Source organism: Platalea leucorodia (assembly GCF_965183815.1).
Source record: "Platalea leucorodia genome assembly, chromosome: Z".
NCBI lineage: Eukaryota > Metazoa > Chordata > Aves > Pelecaniformes > Threskiornithidae > Platalea > Platalea leucorodia.
In genome coordinates, this window is record NC_138858.1 from 10,509,242 (window position 1) to 10,527,667 (window position 18,426).

At 45.9% G+C, this 18,426-nt stretch overlaps 1 protein-coding gene across 3 annotated transcripts; it reads right to left on the reverse strand.

Annotated features, from left to right (window-relative positions):
• Positions 1–769: 769 nt before the first annotated feature.
• LOC309602349 (uncharacterized protein) lies at positions 770–18,426 on the reverse strand. Of its 3 annotated transcripts, none has more exons than XM_082335855.1 (6): positions 17,927–18,426; positions 7,685–8,152; positions 4,966–5,106; positions 4,474–4,542; positions 3,825–3,915; positions 770–3,484 (listed from the first exon to the last, which is right to left on the reverse strand). In XM_082335855.1, the coding sequence occupies exons 1-6, from the start codon at positions 17,979–17,981 to the stop codon at positions 3,277–3,279; spliced, it is 1,032 nt and encodes a 343-aa protein (XP_082191981.1). In that variant the 5' UTR covers positions 17,982–18,426; the 3' UTR covers positions 770–3,276. The 3 variants fall into 3 exon arrangements, with proteins under 3 accessions (XP_082191981.1, XP_082191980.1, XP_082191979.1); XM_082335854.1 differs by having other exon boundaries at positions 7,685–8,155; positions 17,927–18,425; XM_082335853.1 differs by lacking the exon at positions 17,927–18,426 and having other exon boundaries at positions 7,685–8,578.

The following is an 18,426-nucleotide window of genomic DNA, read 5'->3' on the forward strand; positions in this document are numbered from 1 at the left end:
CTCGTGCTGGGTGATCGCAGTAGGCTGCGGTGGTACCGATGAGCTTACCTGCATCAGCTTTCCTGTGGACCTCTCTCCTGTCATGAACAACATTTGGAGCTGAGGTTGTTAGCACTCTATGTGATTATGCATGTTCAATTAGTAATGGTTCATAATCTTTTGGATGTTTTGGTACAGAAATACCAAAAAGCATGATGGCATTCTTAACATTTTTAGGTGAATGAGGTTTTCTGAATCCCAGGGAACTTTGGGGGAGAACAAGTTGTCCCTTCTTCCCTACATCTCCTCTAGCCTTTGCTACTTAGGCACTTGGACCTTGCAAAGCAAATAAGTGTATGAGAAAGTGGGCTCTACTTCCATTTTGTTTTCTTCTTTGCTGCAAGGGTGAAACGAGGGTCATCAGCATCACATCAGCCCTGGAGAAGACCTGCAATACCAGGGGTGCAGCGTAACTGGGCTGAGAAATATGGGCAGCAATTTAGTATCGAGTTACTCTGCAGGTATGCAGCACTCATCCTTTGGTGCAGCATGTGTTAATAATGTTAGTACCACTGTGACAGTGGTGTCTCACTAATCGCTCTGTTGTCTTCCTGTAGAGTGATTTATAAAACCCTTTTGTAGTACATCCTTTTTTGTGCGTATGTATATACGCACATTCACACACACACACACACACACACAGACACAAAAGGATGTGCTATAAGGGGGCTTATAATACGTATATATACACACACAAAAAAATTCCGTGCTCCTCCACTTTACACTCAGGTTTTATTTTGATGATGAACACTTGTTTGTAAGCGTTGCATTCAGGTGATGGCAGAGAGTGAACAGCACATAGGCTGTGCGGTTGCTCTGAGTGTGTCTCAGCTAGCTTTAGAAGCAGAGGATGGAAGGTGTCTCCCACTGTCACCTGGTCCGGCCCCAAGGCAGAATCAGCTGTTTTGGAGTCTTTCCTGATGGATGTTTGGCTAATGTGCTTTTTAAGACCTCTCGTGATGCAGACTCACACCTTCAGGTCCTCTGTCCATACCTTGGAAAATTTGGTCTCTAGCATCTAGTGTAGGTAAACGAGTGAGAAATAACTAAAAGATAACAACCAGTAAAAGAGAGGGGGAGAAAACAGTTAAAAGCCTGTGCTGCTTCACAGTCTTATTTTTTCATTATTGTTTGAGCTACCATTTAATCAGTGCTGTATAAACAATGGTGTTGCTGCTTTCATGTTTATGAGCAAGATTAGCATATTAAGTATGAATTATGGAGAGTCATTAACAAGTCATCTGTTCTGCCCATTCAGCAGTAATGAACATAAGCACTTGCTGCTTTGGAAAGCACAACATTAGCTGAACTCCAAGTAAGTATTTCCATTTTAGTGGCACTGCATACATAGTGTTCCCAAAGTGCGCAAAGGTTTTGGAGGGTAACAAGCACTATGCACTGTAAGGTGACGTGCTCCTTGGACAGAATTTCAAAGGCGGGCATCTTAATTGTGGTAGGAAAAGGTACAAGGGATGTAACTGTGGTAATTGGTGAGGCACTGCTTGTGCATTTTGAGCGATTTATGTACAGAACGTATTCCCACAAATTTTGCATTTAAAATGATGCTCACGCATTTGGAAACTTGACCCCAAAGTCTTTGGATTTGTTTTAAAGTGGAAGCATTGGAAAGTCAGAATTTCATTCTCACTCTTGTTTGTGTTCACTGCTCACTGGTGAAGAAAGAGTTCTTCCTCTGCCCATGTCTAGTAGTAAAATATTTTCCCAAGGAGTGTGTGGGAAACCCTCCAGTAAATAATTATGGAATAATCTGCCCGGGGAAGACATTTATTTCCAACCTCTATGATTTTTATGCCCTGAACCAATAAAGTTTGTATTTTCTTTCTTGAGACCGGCTAAGCTTTTCGTCATAATAATATCTCATGGCAGTTAACTTTTTACCAGGCTGTGGATCTATGTTTAAAAAGAAAAATTAAAAAAAAAAAAAAAATCAGAGACTTTCCCTAGAGACCTTACTTCTGCCTTAGGTTAAATAAAATCAAACTCTGGAGAAGTCCAAGCTCCATTGAAATGGCACAAGTTAATTTAGGTAAATTGAAAAGTGTTAAGTCTGAGTAAGAGACAGGTTAGGATATGGTTTCTCTTGCACTGCTGAACAAATATACTGATGACACTCATAATTTCTTGGTGTTAGTATTTCTTTCTCCAAATAATTCCTGATTTATAGCTGTGATTATGGTTTACATCATCACAAGATCAGAGAGAAGGAAAGCATAAATTCATGAATATTAGGAAAGCACTAAGATGTTGCAAGTTTCACTGAGAAAAGATCAGGATTGAGTGTTATGGGTCACAGGTAATTATGCTCATAGGAGAAGTGTAAAGGCTGAAAACAGTGCCCTACTCCTTTCTAGAAAAAACACCTGTATTACTGCTCTAGATGGGAGCAGTATATCTGTTCATTGACTATTCTGTATGACTACAGGAAATCAGAGACTGAAGCTGGCACAAAATGGCTGGATAATGTAATATCCCTGACAAGCGTCACCAACGTTACTTGTCATTCTGCATAAAGAAAGAGGATGTGTGTTGTAATAAGGTCTAATACATCCTAAACATGGAAATGTTTTGAGAGACACATACTCTCCCAGCAGGACTCTTGCGGTGATGCAGAGAGGACGATGGAGTGCTACCTTTTAAGTTAGAAAAATGACCTGCTGTGACTTAATCGACAACTTACTGGGGGGAGTATTTTGGCAGATATCTGGAGGATACTCTTTAATCTCTTGAGTCCTGAAGGCAGTGCTTATTAGTTATGTTCTCACATTGACAAAGTAACTGACAGCCTTCTGTGTCTGTTGGCAGCTAGTTTTATCTTAAAAAGGATTTAAGGATCATCAGGACTTCTGTTTTTTACCTTACAGCTTGTCTCCAAGGATTTACTTTCTCGTATGCTCAGTAACTCTAGAATTTCAGGGCAATGGACAGTGGCAGCTGGTGAGAGTCTCGGCTTCATTTAGCTAAATCTGGGTTTTGTTACAGGTTAAATCAGCTCTGGAAGAGCTAAGCAGCGTGTGCCTATACAAACCAAACAATCTGCTCTGTTTGCTTCAACCTCGTGCTGTGCAAGGAGATTGTTCCCAAGTGTTAGAAAAAACCCAAACAGCGCTTACAACTCCCTGTTGAAACAGCAAGGCTAGGGAGGAGGTTGGCTATGGTGGCACTCTTCCTGGTGGGAAGAGTGACACGGGATGGAGCAACAGCTCCGTTATTTTGGAGCTAGTCCATTTGATAATTGGCATTATCAAAAAGAGGAGTGACAGTCCCGTCTTTCCACTCAATAAGGATCTCTCCACGCCTCAAGGAAGGGGAGCGAGATGGTGGAAGGTACGGCTGGGGACCTCTTCGTAAGGGAGATGGCTCCCGTAAGTCAGCTCTGCTGCTGTTGGCGGGGGAGCTCTTCAGAGCAGAGAGGATTTTCTTCTTCCTAGGAGAAGAGAGAAGAGGGTATGCAACTGCATCTGCCTGTGTCTTGGTTGCTTCTCCATGTGAACTGGATCAGCAACCATAGTGCCCAGATTCCCTAAACCTTCAGGGATGGCGCGAGGTGTGTAGGGGAGAAGGATCCAGAATTAGTGGCTGCATTTGGATGGGACAGTGAGTGGGAGGGAGAAACAGGGTGGCAGAGAGGGGAAGTCATCAAGGGTGACGTGGGTGAGCACAGCCATCTGCTCAGAGCCAGACACTTCAGGTGCCAAGATCAAGGCTTTTGTTTCGAAATGCTGGAGAGGGAAGTGGCAAATGGAAGGAACCCGAGTCTCACTTACTTGTTGTAATGAACATTGAGTGTCAGTATTATTAATCCCAGTATGAATGCCAAGGGGCTGAGGACCAGCATGGCTGTCTTCCAGTTGGTTCCTGAAAGGATATCATGGAAAACAATCATGCGTTTGCTGTACCTGTTCCCCTTGTTATGCAATAGCCACGATTGCCACAAAAAACACCTGTAATGTCCCTGAAGACCAGCAGGTGACAGGAAAAGTGTTATATCCATAAGATCAACACCTTACAGCTGCTTTACACTGCACAGCATCCCTCTATTGAAAATGACCACAAATAGGTTTTCTTTCTTGCTAGGGAGACAATAACTATTCATGCTTCTCTGCTCTGCAGCTCTTTGATATGAAATAAGAAGGGCTGGGGGAAGGCACCAGTGCTAGTGGGTATCTGTTTCTCCTGGTGAGCTGGGACAAAACATTTGCATGTTTTTACCCACTTTTGTACTCCAGGCCTGGGGAGGTCTGTTTAATCTTTAAAAGGGGTTTTTCTAACAGGTAATTTGGTGCTCTTCTTCCCTACTGATCATCCTCAGCAGGACCCAGGGGAGTGTAACTCTGTATTGATGGGAAGGTGAGCGGCACTGATGAACCTTCTTCTACTTGGTCTCTTTCTCCTCAGGCTGATGCCTGGACCTACCTGCAAGCCTGGCCCCAGCATTTTTCCCTCGATTTCCATGGTGCTTTTTAGAGTGATTGTGGGACACATCTGGGGGAAGAAGCAGAGAGACTCAGATTAGCAGCTTCCACTGTTGGACTGGAGGAAGCTCAAACTTCTTCCTGGGGCTTCACCGTATCTGCATGGCCCCTTTTGTATGGAGCCGTCAGGGAAAAGGGAACTTTCTTGTTCCTCAGCATTCCCCAGCCACAGATATTTTTTGCTCCTAGAACATCTGATGGCTGTGCTTCCAGGTTAAGACTACGGCTGTATCGCTGAACCGCTTGCCAAGGCAAATGTCTCAACATGTTGTGTGAGAGCAAAGCCTTGAACCACTCAGTGGTACACATGGAAGTTCTTCAGAAGTACTCAGGTACTTACCACCACTGAAAATACGTGACTAATCTCTAGATGCCGCCCACACTTTCCTTCCTGCTGATCTCACATATGCATTCAGACAAGAAAAGTGCTCACCCTCGTTTGGTGGGAAGTATGCCTGTTTGGTCTTCGCTGGAGACACTGTGCTGTTAAATTTGTTAGCCAGAGGTGGGTGAGTCAAGCCCACAGAGGATTCTCTGTCCACGGCATCAATCTTTGATGAATTGATGGTTTTAGCTTGGAAGGAAATAAAGCAAAGATGCGTGCAATTATAATTTACTTTTTGTACAGAAACCTGGATACGCTCAGTGCCCCGCAAGGGAAGGGAACCCAGCCCTGCCGTGTTAGTCCTCTACCCTGCAAGGCAAACAGGACGTGGTGCAATAGCGATCACCTCCTCCTGTGTATCATGGGCCTTCAACTCTCACAGATTTCAAAGATGAAATGAACCTTTCAAGACTGAATCCACAGCCAAAGCAGAGCTTTTTTTCGGGTGATAAATAAGGTCATTGGTCTAAAAAGTATGAGTGCACCACCAGCTGTTAAAAGATGAAGTGTGAGGAAGAGGCAAGCAGAACTGTAGCTAAGCATCACAGGTATTACCAACACAGCAGATGAAGAAGTGGTGGTAAATAGTCCATACCTCTTGCAAGGCTCAACGGCATCCTTTGCCTTGCCAGTCTTACTGCAGAAGGAAGGTATGCGGAGTAGCAACTACTGCTAGAGGGGAAGTTGTGGGAAATCTTGTGGCAGTTACCCCTCTCCAGCACTGATGCATGTGGCGAGATCAAGAAATTCATATCTGCAGGGTTCCCCACTGCCTGTCCCAACCTCATCCCTTCCCGTGGCATGAGCATTCACGGGTACACAGGTGTAATTTATTGAGCAAATAACCCGCTGAAGTAAAAGTTGTCTGTTGATGGTCAACTTAAACTTGGATAAGAAAGGCCTAAACAAACACATAGGGCTTTGATGTTGTTACTGAGTAGTCAGAGGTTCCCTCCAGTAGACTCTGAACCATGGGGTTGATTGATAGGAAAATTATCAGTTTGCACAAGACACTAACTGGCACAACGTGATTGAAAGCCTGCTCTGTGTTTACCCTCGCAGCCTTATTTAGGGAGCCTGGCTCCAAGGCAGCCCTGGGCTGCCAGGAACATTGCCTTGAGGAATGCAAATACCCTTTTCACATGCCTTTTTCCCATATCTTAAATGTTCCACGCATTTCATAGCCTATATTTAACTAGCTTATTATGATATCTAATTTGTATTGGCTGTAATTACCTTGATGTTGAACGAACACTAACACTTGTGACAACTGGTTTGTGATAATTACACATTAACCTTCTAGTTGGCTAATTAAAAACCTTGGTAAAAAGGCCATCTTATCTGCACGTGACAGCCAAAAAAGCTATTGTGTCTCTTTTTATTTCGAATTAGATATAGCCTCTTTGTGTCAAAAGGTTATACTCGTAATCCATTGCTTGTGCCAACCAGATTCATCACATTTTCTCTTCACTCATTTCTGCAAAGCTGAAAATCTCATTGGGCCCATCAAGCCTTAAGGTAAGGAATAGCCTCAGGTAAAGGAAATAATTTCCCCTGAGGAAGGTTGGGAACCTCATCACCTACAGAGTGGACAAACACAGAAAAGTCATTACGAACATCAGCTCTTTCCTGGTCCCTGGAATGGAAGAAGGGAGAGGAGGAGGGGATGAGGGGAGGAATTGAGTGTGATTTTCAGGTCTCAGTTCTGCACACAACTTCACAAGAAAAGTCCTGAAACCACCTTCCTTTGCATAAGAGACTAAATGAAAGAAGGAAACAGACTGGAGCATGAATTATCAGTGGTCAGCAATGGGCTTCACTGACCATCTGACAAATGATGACAGTCACATCTTGGTGCAATGACCATACCTGATGTCTGTTAGCCTGGTGCCCAACAGCTAAAACTATGACAGGACCAGGGTTTCTGCCCTTTTTATGTCCAGTCTAGGCAGAGGATAGTGAACACTCATGAAGGCAGAGAGGAGGTTCTTTTTAGCAGAGGCCAAGGCCATGAAACTGATGATATAAAACAGATTTCTTATAATTTTTGATGTCATGTTCTAGATTTTCTTAATGCAGAGGGAGTGCAGCGCTTTACTTGCATGTTTGCTCGCACTACTTGCCATGTTCGCTAGTCTCTTTATGGTTACATCAGGCACCAGCAGTGAGGTTCACTGAGAATCATGAGAGCATGGGATGAAGGTTAGAACCGTGGTTTAATTAGTGGTAGGTGCACTGTTAGGGTCTGGAAGGAGGTAACTGTAACATGTTGCTTTGAAGCAACAATTTCTCATTTCAAATATAGCTGCTTCTCAATAATTCATACAAGTTTAAAAGAGATTTTCAGCTGCCTCCAGTTTTCTTGTTACCAAAAGTTACATCCCAAAGTACAAACTACCAAAAGCCCCTTCAAAGCACCTGACTTTATGGGACTTCCTTGGTTGTTTTGAGCTTGGGACGCTCAAGCAATTCCAACTATTCTTAGCTCTGGGCACGATTCAGATGTGCTTTGCAAAATACTTGACTTTTGCCTGGGGTTTAGAGACCTGATCCTGTAAGGTGTTACGTGCTTTCTGGAAAACACTGAACAGCAGCTACTGGAAACCGGTGGTACCAAGTAGCTGGGCTGACTTGGAGCCACTTGGTATCTCTCCAGATGGGACTGAAGTGACCATGAGTTAGAATGATGGATGCAAGCCTGGTGTTAGGTGGCTTGGATGTCACTTAAGGTTAGATGTTATCTGATGCTAAATCTACCTCATCTTACTTTCATAACTCCACACCCGTGTGTCTACAGCTTGTTGCGTTGGTTTGCTGGACCTGGGAGCTGCTGTCTGGGCAGCAGCACAGATGGTTTCATCCGCTAAAGTCTTCCACCTGCTGAATTTGTCCTTCTCCCTTGAGACAAAGACCTTGTGGCCTCCTTCCTTGGTGCTGAGGTAGAAGCCCAAGCTCTGCAGAGTCAAGTGTCCCTTCTTGCTGCAGGACCATGCTTGGCGTTCCCGGTCCCCGCAGGGCTCCAGCTTGACCAGGGCATACTCCCGCATCTTGTGGACCGACAAGCACTGCTTCCTTTGAAGGCTGACGATAGTCTCGGTGGTGGGGTCCCAGCTCCACTGGTGGTGCTGGGAGTGCACCTTGCAGTCAGACAGGCTGATGCCATTGGTCTCGTGGTGGGAGACACGAATGCACTTTTCCAGACGGGTGTTCCTTATGAGGAAGCCTTGTCCCTCTGCTACTGCGGTACAATCAGAGCATGGTTTAGTACCGTGCATGTCTGAGGCAAACGCGTCTTCTGAGCACCAGACATTGTAAACACCCTGGGGAAGGGGAGACGTAACCCACCAGTCCCTTCCTGAATGGGCATGCCTAGATAAACAGTTCACCCAGCTTCCTAATTCCCCAGAATGACATTTCTTTAAAATACAGGGTGTGCAAATATCCAGGAGCAATACTAGAGAGAAAAAAACGACATAAGTAGCGCATGTAACTAATGGGGAAAACCTCACCATCCTTGAAAAGTTGTACTGTTATGAAATATCTGCATATATACATTTAATACAATATTTCAACTGGTTATAGCTTTAAACAGGTAGCAATCCTTCCCTCCCTCCAAAATAATTGGATAATTTGGGCATTTTTTGCCCCTATCTGGATCAAATCTTTCGTATGAAAAAAGGCAATTGAAACCCCTGAATTCCCCAGATGTTATTCATCTGGGGCCAATTACGCCACCTTGGGCTACTGTTTCCATTAAGTGGCTTTTGGTGGTATTACAGCAATGCTGGGATAAAACCATACCCCATCAGAAGTCTGGAAGTACTTGGCTGACACAGCTCCTGTAAGTATTGAAATAAACTTGGATTTAGCACAGCTGACATTGGTCTGTGCTCCCCAGGCATGAAGGTACCATTTTTAAGGATCCTTTTGTAAGAGAGAGATGTTACAGCTGCCCCACAACAGACACACAATTTGAAGTAATTTTTGTATTTGCTTGTTGCTTTTAATAGCAACGTGTCCCAAGTGCTCTGATAACCTGGGATGGATATCATCTGTTAGCTGGACAAGTGCCCCCATTTTCAGTACAAAATCATCAGGTGTGGCCTGTGAACATCCTGAGCAAAATGTTAAATGCTAAACCATCTGTCATGGACGTGGGTGTACTTTCTGCTGTGTATTTTATGCCTAAGACAGAGAGATAGATAGAAATAAAAGTTTTGCGTTTCCGCACATTCTGAGAAATCTTTTCATTTTAATTACAGTTAACACATGGTAACTCCCAGCTTTTGCAGTGACTTTTTTTTCCTCTTTTCCTCAGGAGTCAGGATTATAAAAGCTCCATCAGCATACAGTATTGAGCATAAGGAATAAAAGGAGACTGAAAAGCGATGTTAGACAAGAACACTCATGTTTATCTAAACAACTATTTCTGCAAAGTTTCCCCTCCCAAAGCACAGAACAATACTTTTCCCTGGCAACAAGTATTTGGCTCAGTACCTGAAAAAACTAATGACAGTGTAAACAGAAGCCGATACACAATACCAAGCATATGAACAATAGCTTAAAAGAGCTTTCATGTTTTCTCTCAGGAAATTCTAGGGGTCTGCTAGATTAGTTGTTAAATCAGAAACATCTCGGGGCTTTCTGCTCAGCCTGAAGGCATGGGGAGAGGCAGCCAGAAACCACGGTACAACTCCTGTGCCGGCTCTGAGATGAGGAGCATGTGTCCGTCTGGGATATTGAGTTTCGTGGACCTGCAATAGCCACCAATGCAGGCAATTCCTGCCAAGCCCATGTGCCTAAATGGAAATTAAATATCTGGGGGATCTGTGAACAGCTTGTGAGTCCTGTCCTCTTTACCCCTTATTGAGGGCTGGATGGAGGGAAGATGTTTAATGCACCTTGGGCTTGAGTTTCTGCCAGCTTCCAAAGGCAGGAGAAATGTCTCATATATAATCTCCCATAATCTTTAGAAAATCCAAAGGGATGAATACAATCCCCCCCCCCCCATGTTTTTTTCTAGGACCTGGAATCCAGGATTCTCACCTTTTTGCTTCGTCTTAACTGGCAGAAACCCATTTCCAAAGTAATGATCTGAGAGCTGCACAAAAACATAACAGGGTAACATAAGATCTGTGCTGGGTCAGATAAAATATCTATTGAGCCCAGTATCCTGTCTCCAGCACTGGGCATTATCATTTGCTAATAGGGGAAGAAGATAAGAATCAGACAAGTAAAGAGCTCACTCAAGACAGCAAGGATGCCAGTGCCTCCTTCCTAAAATGTATCAGCCAGTTAAGAGAGTATTGCTGGGTATTTATGGTTAAAACGGTTTTTCCCATGTACACTACATTGTATTTGTCAACTCTGAAGTTCAAAAACCATTTTGTTGCTTAATCAGTATCATGAGCTCCTTCTGCAGCTCTGCACAGTCAACTTCAGTTTTGATTATTCTGCACAGTTTTGTGCCATCAGCAAACTTTATTACTTCATTATTCACCCGTTTTCCCAAGATCACTGTGTCAAACAGCACTGATGTTTGTCGGCACCTGCTGATACCTTCGCTTTGCTGTGATCACTGTCAACTTACTCCACCTCTTTCTTCCAGCCTGTGGGTGAAATCTCTCTCTTACTCCATGAGAATTGAGTTTCTTAAGGGCCTTGGTGGAAGAATCTTACCAAAAGCCTGTTGCAAACAGAAGCACAAGGTCTAGATCAGCTCACCACGTTTATGCACTCATTCGTGCCATCATGGATGTCAGGCATTCCCAGTACAAAAGCTGTATTGACTTTTCTTGTATTTATCTGTGTGTCTGCAAATTCTGATCTTTGTTGCTGCTGACTTGCCTGATGCCGAAATCAAACCGAGTGACCTGTGTTTCCCCAGGTTGTGCAAGGATCCCTCTTAAGATGGACATAATTGCCATAATGCAGTCCTTTAGTGCTGAGGCCGCTTTAGGTAATAGTTTACATACTCCTTAGAAGTGTAAAAAAACATCATCTTTACTTTCCTGTAACTTGGTGTGAATGCCATCTGGGCTGGTCATTTGCCACAGATTATTTATCTTTTTTTTTTTTCCTAAAACTTCCTCCACTGACAATTTTGTTTGATAACATTCTTCAGACTGCAGAGAGTGGCTGCCATGTGAGGACCTCCCTGACTATATCTGAAGTGAACACCAGCACCAATAATCCATTCAACCTTTCAACCCTGCCCTGTTGGTTGCATTTACATCACTTAGTTATTGGCCTCCTTACCCCCACTGAGTTCCTACTTCAGATGCTACATTTGAAAATTTCTATTAGTAGTTTTTTATGCTTTCTCTAGGTTACTCCTTTAAATCTTTTTCTCGTATGTTTTATGATGGATTTTGTTATTAAACATGCCAGGATCTCTGGGGTTTTTTTTGTTTTCCTTGCTTGGCAATAACTGTCCCTTTGAAAGTTTCATTTGTTTAAAAATTTTGAAGAGCATTGCTGTTTAACTCAGCAAGCAGATTTGTGGTTTTTTTCTCTGTGTACAGTCCCTGGTGGTATACGTTCCCCTCTAAAGAATCGTCATGTTACCTGCATGTTAGCAGCAAGCATTGCATGCCACCATTTTATCTACCAACGTTTTGCACTTTTGAGCTGCCCCTTTCTACCAGCTTTCTTGGGTTTTTGCAAGTCTCAGTTTTCTGAGACTCACCTCACTGAAGGTCCAAGGGCAGCCCACCTGCCACGGGAATACATGTGAGCTGAGGAACCTCAACCCTGCAACCAAAGTGCTTTCCTTTGAGATTTGTATAGCTCCTCAGTCGTGTATGACACTGAGTTATTAACAGATTTTTATCTTCACTCCATACTTCAGGTCCAAAAGTATAACCATCATCTTACAGCTTGGGAACAGAGGTCTAGCTAAACTTTGCTTGGTTCTATATTACATGGGAGGGTGGCAGCAAAGGCGGGGCCCTAACCCTTCTCCTCTGAACTGTGGTCCAAGCATCTTCCGTACTGACAGCGACATTGAGCTGTCTGTGAGGCTGGCTGTCAACAGCAGGATTTTCCTTGTGGTGTTTCGCGTGATCCTTGCCAACCAAGACGTGAGCCTGTGTCTGTCGTACAGGTTCACAATCCGCTGCCCATACATTTTGCTTTCCTGAGGTTGAGATGTTGCTAAGTGAGCAACTTACAATTAGATACAGGGAAATGGCAGCAATCATCGCCCATGCCCCACGCAGTCATAAGGAGTAGACCCACAAATAAAGCTGGAGTATATTTACTTTGGGATACACATCAGGCACCAAGAATCCTTACTCAGGAGGCAAAATGACTTTTTTTCCCCCGTTGCCAAGTCCCACTGTCCAGCAGCCCTGCAAATAAGGCCATCAGCCCTAATGTTTGGGGAATGTTAACCTGGCAAAAGCAGAGCATCCAACGTACTCCCTGGGGATGGGACTCAGCATCTCTGGAAAATGCCAGCCTTACCCACAGAGCCCGAGTAGATGCCGGCTTTGAGCTGCTCATGCTTGAACATTTTGGCCTCTTTGTATTTTTAGGAACAAAATAAACAATTTCTAGCAAAGGCGCCTGATGCCAGCTCGTTTGTCCTATGATACTGCCACTCTGTCTGGTTACAAGAAAGAAAAGCAAGCAAATATAACCTCCTGCTTCTCTGCAGCATGGCCACCCTTGGGACATGCTGTTCCTTGTAGGATTAGGAGCAAAAACCATGCAACGTTCCTAATTAAGGTAATGCCACCAGGAAAGCCTTGGTTAACCGTAATCCCAATCTGGCTGGGAAAGTTTTTGCTGTTTCTAAGCAGTGCCTGTGATGGCTTGATCAAAGCCATTTGCAAAGCATTTGGGGGTAGGTTACTCCCTCTGAAGGCTCTGCAGAGGGAAGGGGTAAGTCAGAGCTGAGCAATCACAGGTTCCCAAAACACTCCAGGTCACCCAGGAAACTCAGCATTGGCTTTGGCTTCTTTTGCTCTCCCTGATGGGGTTCCTAACTCTTTGAAAAATCCTTTAATTAGCTCAATTTCTCGTGCCCAGTGGGTAGGGAGAAGATGACCACTGAGTCACAGTCAGGAATTTACCTTTTCCTGCCTCTACCTGTCCTCAAGGCATGGATCCATCTGTGCCAGCCACGGCACCTCTCGTAGGGGCTGCTTTGTGGGGACATCCCACAGTCCAGGAGGGCTCCCAAACATGGCTCTTCTTGGGTATCACCATAGGACAGAGAGTCATCCCAAGTCACCCAGGCCGTGTCAACAGTAGCTTGGTGAAATGTTTCCAAGCTGTCTCTGCTGCTTCCACCTAAAATGAGCACAGCACCAGGGGTACATGTGCCATGGCTGAGAAACCTTGGAGCCAGCAGTGCCATAGCCTGAGTTATGGTGAGACAAGCCAGAGAGTTTTCTGCTCAAGTTAATCTGCTTCCACTGTTTGCCACTGCAAGTGATCATATCTTCTCTACGGAGCATGCACCAATGGAGGCTGACCCACACTGTTCTCATATACATTACATACGTTTGCCTCCTTGCATACTCCCCCTGAATATCAGCTCTCCCAGGATGTAGGGTCCCCTTGTCTTGTTGGAGTATTGCAGCAGTTCAAGGGACATCAGGTGGGAAGAGGGTTTGGAAGACTGCCATCCTCTCAAGTTGCCCTGCCAGCAGTTTTTTTCTCTGCCCTAGTGCTAAAACCAGCTGTGAGGGACTCCAGCTCCTACCAGAAATGGCCCCAGCCCAAAAGAAGAAAAATCAACCAGAGACTTTGAGGAAAGCCAACTTTAGCTACTTAGACACTGTGGTGACACAGACAACACCTCTCCCTACCCTGGTACTGATTCTCTGACCCTCTCTTTTCAGGCAAGCACAGCATCTAACCTCCCCTGCCCTCCTGCCCTCGCTGCTGGGCCTCACACTGGTAATGCAGAGCTACCACGTTTTCTGTCCAGATCCTTTACTCAGATTCAAATTCAGGACTGAATGTAGAGTGGGGCTTTTGTAGCACATCTACAAAACCAGGCAGTCTAGGAAGATGTTGGATGAAGGCAAGAAGGGACTTTCAGGTGACTAGCCATAGCAGCAGGAGCAATTCGCGGCAATGGCCTGAAGTTATCATATCCTGCCATGAGCGAAAACTCATCCAGATGTCTCTTCTGAACAGGAGGAGAAGCTGTTTCTGAGCTGCCCTGGGCCCAGCAGGCTCTTTCTACCTTCTGCAGAGGGTGAGAACCAGCTAGAAATGAGAAGATGCAGTAGCAGAAGAGCGAAGCTCCCAGTTAAGGCAGGAGGGTTCCCTGCGCAGATGGAGCTCAGTGCAAGACGTGGTCCTGTAAGATCACTTGTAGGAACATTACGTTGAATCTAACTGAAGCAAGCAGCTTGAGGTGCTGTCAGGTATGGGCAAACAAGGCCGTGAATAAGTAAGCAGGAGCAGACTTGAATGCAGCCCAGCAGTAACTCCTCCTCATGAAAAGATCTCCCTCCATCCAAGGGAGCAAGCTCCTGTCTGCTGCCTGTGCAGGAGACCAGCCCAGGGCCATGGGATGAAGAAATTAAAAACAGCTGGAAGGCACTTGCTGTCATAAGAGGGGTGTGGTGCCCCAGATGTGTTTGGTCAAAGGCAGGAAATCCAGATGTGCACAGGGAAGCAGTGAGACTGGCACTCTGTTGTCTATTTTGGCTGACTTCATGCCCAAGACCAGCATGGCAGAAGGTGAGATTAGGTATTTTTTTGCAAAACAGGCTGTTGACTGGAACTAACATCAGCTTTATTTTGCCCCAGTCCTCCCTCAACCTATGACTGTGCTTACTTGGATGTAAAATTTAGAGACACAAATGTCCACGACAGGTCAGTGGATGTGGCCAATCTACCTATGAAGAGGATGATGGAGCCTGGTGAGTCCCTGTTGGTGAGCAAACAGGTGTCTGCCCATCGGGCCTGGCAGAACTGGAGCTGGGTGAGCAGCTACCTGGCAACTGAGAGCTCTGTGTTTATGGGAGCACAATTTCCATCACTTTGGGCAGCAGATCAGCTCTTATCAAGCTGTGTCATTTTTATAGAGAAGTCAACAAAGCCTTCTAGTAACTGCCAGTAATTAGCTAGCAAACGGCTTGTCAGTGCAAGTACCTGATTGCAAATACTTCCTGGTCTGTACTCAGATTATTTTCCAGTAACATGTCTCTCCGAGAGTAGTTCCCAGCTGTTGCTTCTGGCAACTACATTGGGCTGTGTTTTTTTCCCAACCATTGCAGCTTTCTTAAGAATATCTTGCTTTTGGTTCACCAACAAGGCTTCGTAGCTTTCCATGTTACTGCAAGGTCCACTTTTGACCAAGTATATCAGCAAAGGCCTCCAAGGGACCTGAGCAACCATAGGAAAAGAAGGAAGGTTTTGGCATGGAGTAACACATGGAAAAATGATGGAAAGTAGGGGAGGCTGATGAAGTCAATACGAAGTTGATGCATGTGGGGAAAATGAGTCCCTGGGGGGATATGATGGAGGTCTATAACATCCAGAGAGGTCTGGAGAGGATGAGCAGGGGCTGACCGATCAAGGACTGATCTCAGATGGGACAAAGGGTGCCAAGGGAAGGCTCACAGCGTGCAGGAGCTGACTCTGCACCCAGCAGTCGTGCATCCTTTCTGCCAGGGAAAGCCTGTGCAAGCTGAGGAAGGAGATCTGATAGCCACTGAAGAGTTAAACACACCAGGGTCAGGAAATCCCCTGGGCAGAAAACAGTTGGAGTCTGGAAAAGTATATGGGGGAGGAGAAGGATGGGACAGGCTTGGCCTTTCTGCCTCTTCAATGTGAGATGCTTAGGGCTGCCTTAGCTGAGTGGGCTGTGAGGGTCAGGGAGCAGCCAGCACTGCACATGGGTTTGGGAGGTAGGAGGGAGGCCCCCCGCGATATGGGGTCAGGCCAGGCTGCCAAGCAGAGCCGCTGCCAGCCTCAGGCTCAGTGCATGAGAATCGAGAGTTAGTGTTAAATGTGGTATTATTGCAGCAGGTATTTTTCTGCTTGTACACGCACAGATCCTGCTGGTGCCTGAGTTCTCACCACCCGTCGTACCTCACTGGGTTACCGTTAGGCTTGACTTCTTCAGAAAACACTTCAGCTCCCTCTGCTTGCAGGGGCTTTCCAAGGAAACCACTGTCAGGACTAGCTTAGGCAATTCCAGGATTTCCAGTTTCCAGCAGGAAACTGAACCCTCTAAGGTCTGTCGACAGCAAGCACCTCTGTCCTGCCAGCAGCCTTAAAACCCAGCAGCCCAGGCAGGATGGGATGGGGAGCAGCTGCTGCAGGGGAAGATCAGCCCCAAGCAAGAACATGTTTGCTTTCTGCTCTTTGAGCTTGCTTTGGGCATTGCCAGGTATCAGGAAGATAAATTCCTTTCTTGCAAAACCGTTGTGGTTTTATTAGTGGTTTGGCTGAAATGCAGTGGCAGATCATGCGATTGCACCAAAAGCATTTCACTGGAAAGGAAAACAAATGTCCTGTGATCCTCCTTAATTTACTAATAAAACATAGCCATGGGGCTCCTGTCGTGTGGCAGCAGTAAAGAACCACTTTCTTCTAACATTGGACAAGATCCGTATTAGAGCAAGAGAAAGAGCAAGACTCTGAAGGCCGTTCTGCTCTCCTGACATCCTACCATGGTGTCACCTCCAGGTCTTAACCAGATCTCCTGTAACTTTTACAAGATGCACATGTATCCTCACCTTTCACTAGCACAGTGGTATACCCTCAGGTTGGGGCTTTAAAAGAGAGATTCAATTCACTGGATTTACTTTAATTGGCAAGATTTGGGTTGCAAAAAACAGCTGTAGATGGAGCAAAAGTCAAATCTGTAGGAGCACACACCTCTCCTTTGACCTGGCTGCAGAGCAAACTGAGGGCTAGCTAATCAAAGCAGCCCAGGGAACACATGCTTAGAGGTTGTGGAGCAGGGAATGGAAAGTAAAAGGCATTATAGTCAGAGCTGCCAGTCTGAGGTTCATCTTTAAGGGATAAACATGCCAGCTGTGCAGCCCAAATAATTATAAGTCCTCTGGTCTAGGGAGCTTGAAAAGCTCTGAGCAGGTAACCTGCAAAACTGCAGGGCTGTCCTCCTTGCAGCTTCAGGGACTGAATGAGCCTTGAAGCACTTCAGGGATTTATTTCAATGAATCCCTTTCAACCTGTAATCTCAGGCATAATTAAAAGTGCGTTACTTATAAGTTCAGGGGCTTTTCCCTTTTTTAAAGAAAAGAGATGCTACCCACTGCCCATGATGGGATGGGTGAGACCGCAGCTAGCACCGCTCCCAGGTAGCCGTTCCTGGGTAGCACCGCTTTGGCTCTGCAGGGCTTCTGCTTTCCTCATCTACCTGTTCATGTCAAAAACAAGGCTGCTTGGATTCAAAATCCTCCTGTGTATGGGCAGGATACAGGATTCCAGTGATCTCAGCAAGCATCTGAGTGTTAACATGAGCCACTACCAAATTTGCTCTGCAGCGATGAGGGGTGCATGCTCTGCAGCTCCCCAGCACATCCCGCTCCCAGCCGACCACCACAGGAGCAGGACTAATGCAAGGAGGTCCTGCTCCCCTTCCCACCACCCTCTCCCATGCTGCCAGCATGCTCTGAGCCCACTCACCTCTGCCAGGAAAGAGCAGGCGGGGCAGGGAGCAAACACAGTGCTCGGGAGGTCACTTAGTGCCTGCCTCACCCCAGAGCAGGTTTATTCATCTGCTTCTCTTAGTAGTTTAAAAGCACTTTATAAAAGCGGCTGGCATGATGCCATGGTGTCCCTGGCCAAGTCATCCCAGCACCTTGCCAGCCTGTCCCTCACTCTCCTGTACCCCTGCATTTAATCCCATTTTAAATGCTGCCTTGAAATGCGCCCATAGGCACTTGTTTTATAGCTGGTGGGTTCAGAGCTTTGCAGCCCAAGCGACACTTCAGCAGGTAGGCGGGTTAAAACCTGGGAGGCTGTTTGCTTCCCACTTTCCAGCTACCCCAAAGGAGGAGAAACTTACCCTCAAGCCAAGGAAGGAGGCAAATATAGCCCAGGCTCAGTCTGAAAAGCTCCATGGTCTGCCAGCACAGCAGGGGGGAAGGAGCCCCTGAAGCCTCTTGCTCACGAGGAGTGCCTGGCAGATCGCTTTCCCCCCTTTCTCTGTCATTCACAGCAGAAGAACCTGCTGGGAAGAGAAAAACTCTTTTGTCTTAGCGCTGGAGACTTGGCAGTCGGCTTATCAGCAAAGGATCAGCTTGGAGACGTGGTCCCGCTCAGCAGTTATCCCTTAGGAGAAATCATATGACGAGCCAGGATGGGGGGACACTGGACCGAGATGCTCGCAGCTGCTGAGCTCGGCTCCTTAGCAGCCACGGTTGCTCCCAGCAATGACAGCCGAATGCTAAGCAGGCTGGCAGGCTGCCTTCGCCAGGGCTGGGAGCAAGAAGGATGCAGGGCTGGCCTGGCAAGAAAAGGCAAAGTTCGTCAGGAGTGTTCAGAGGGGCGTGGGATGCATCTGCT

Bases quoted from the DNA above. Each gene is read 5' to 3' on its own strand.
- LOC309602349 (XM_082335853.1), bottom strand. From the start codon at position 8,429: ATGGTGAGGTTTTCCCCATTAGTTACATGCGCTACTTATGTCGTTTTT. The intron at 5,107-7,684 runs GTAAGATGAGGT...TTTCCTTCCAAG, and splicing joins ACGGGTGTGGAGTTATGAAA to CTAAAACCATCAATTCATCA. The intron at 4,543-4,965 runs GTGAGCACTTTT...TTCTTCCCCCAG, and splicing joins ATACTTCCCACCAAACGAGG to ATGTGTCCCACAATCACTCT.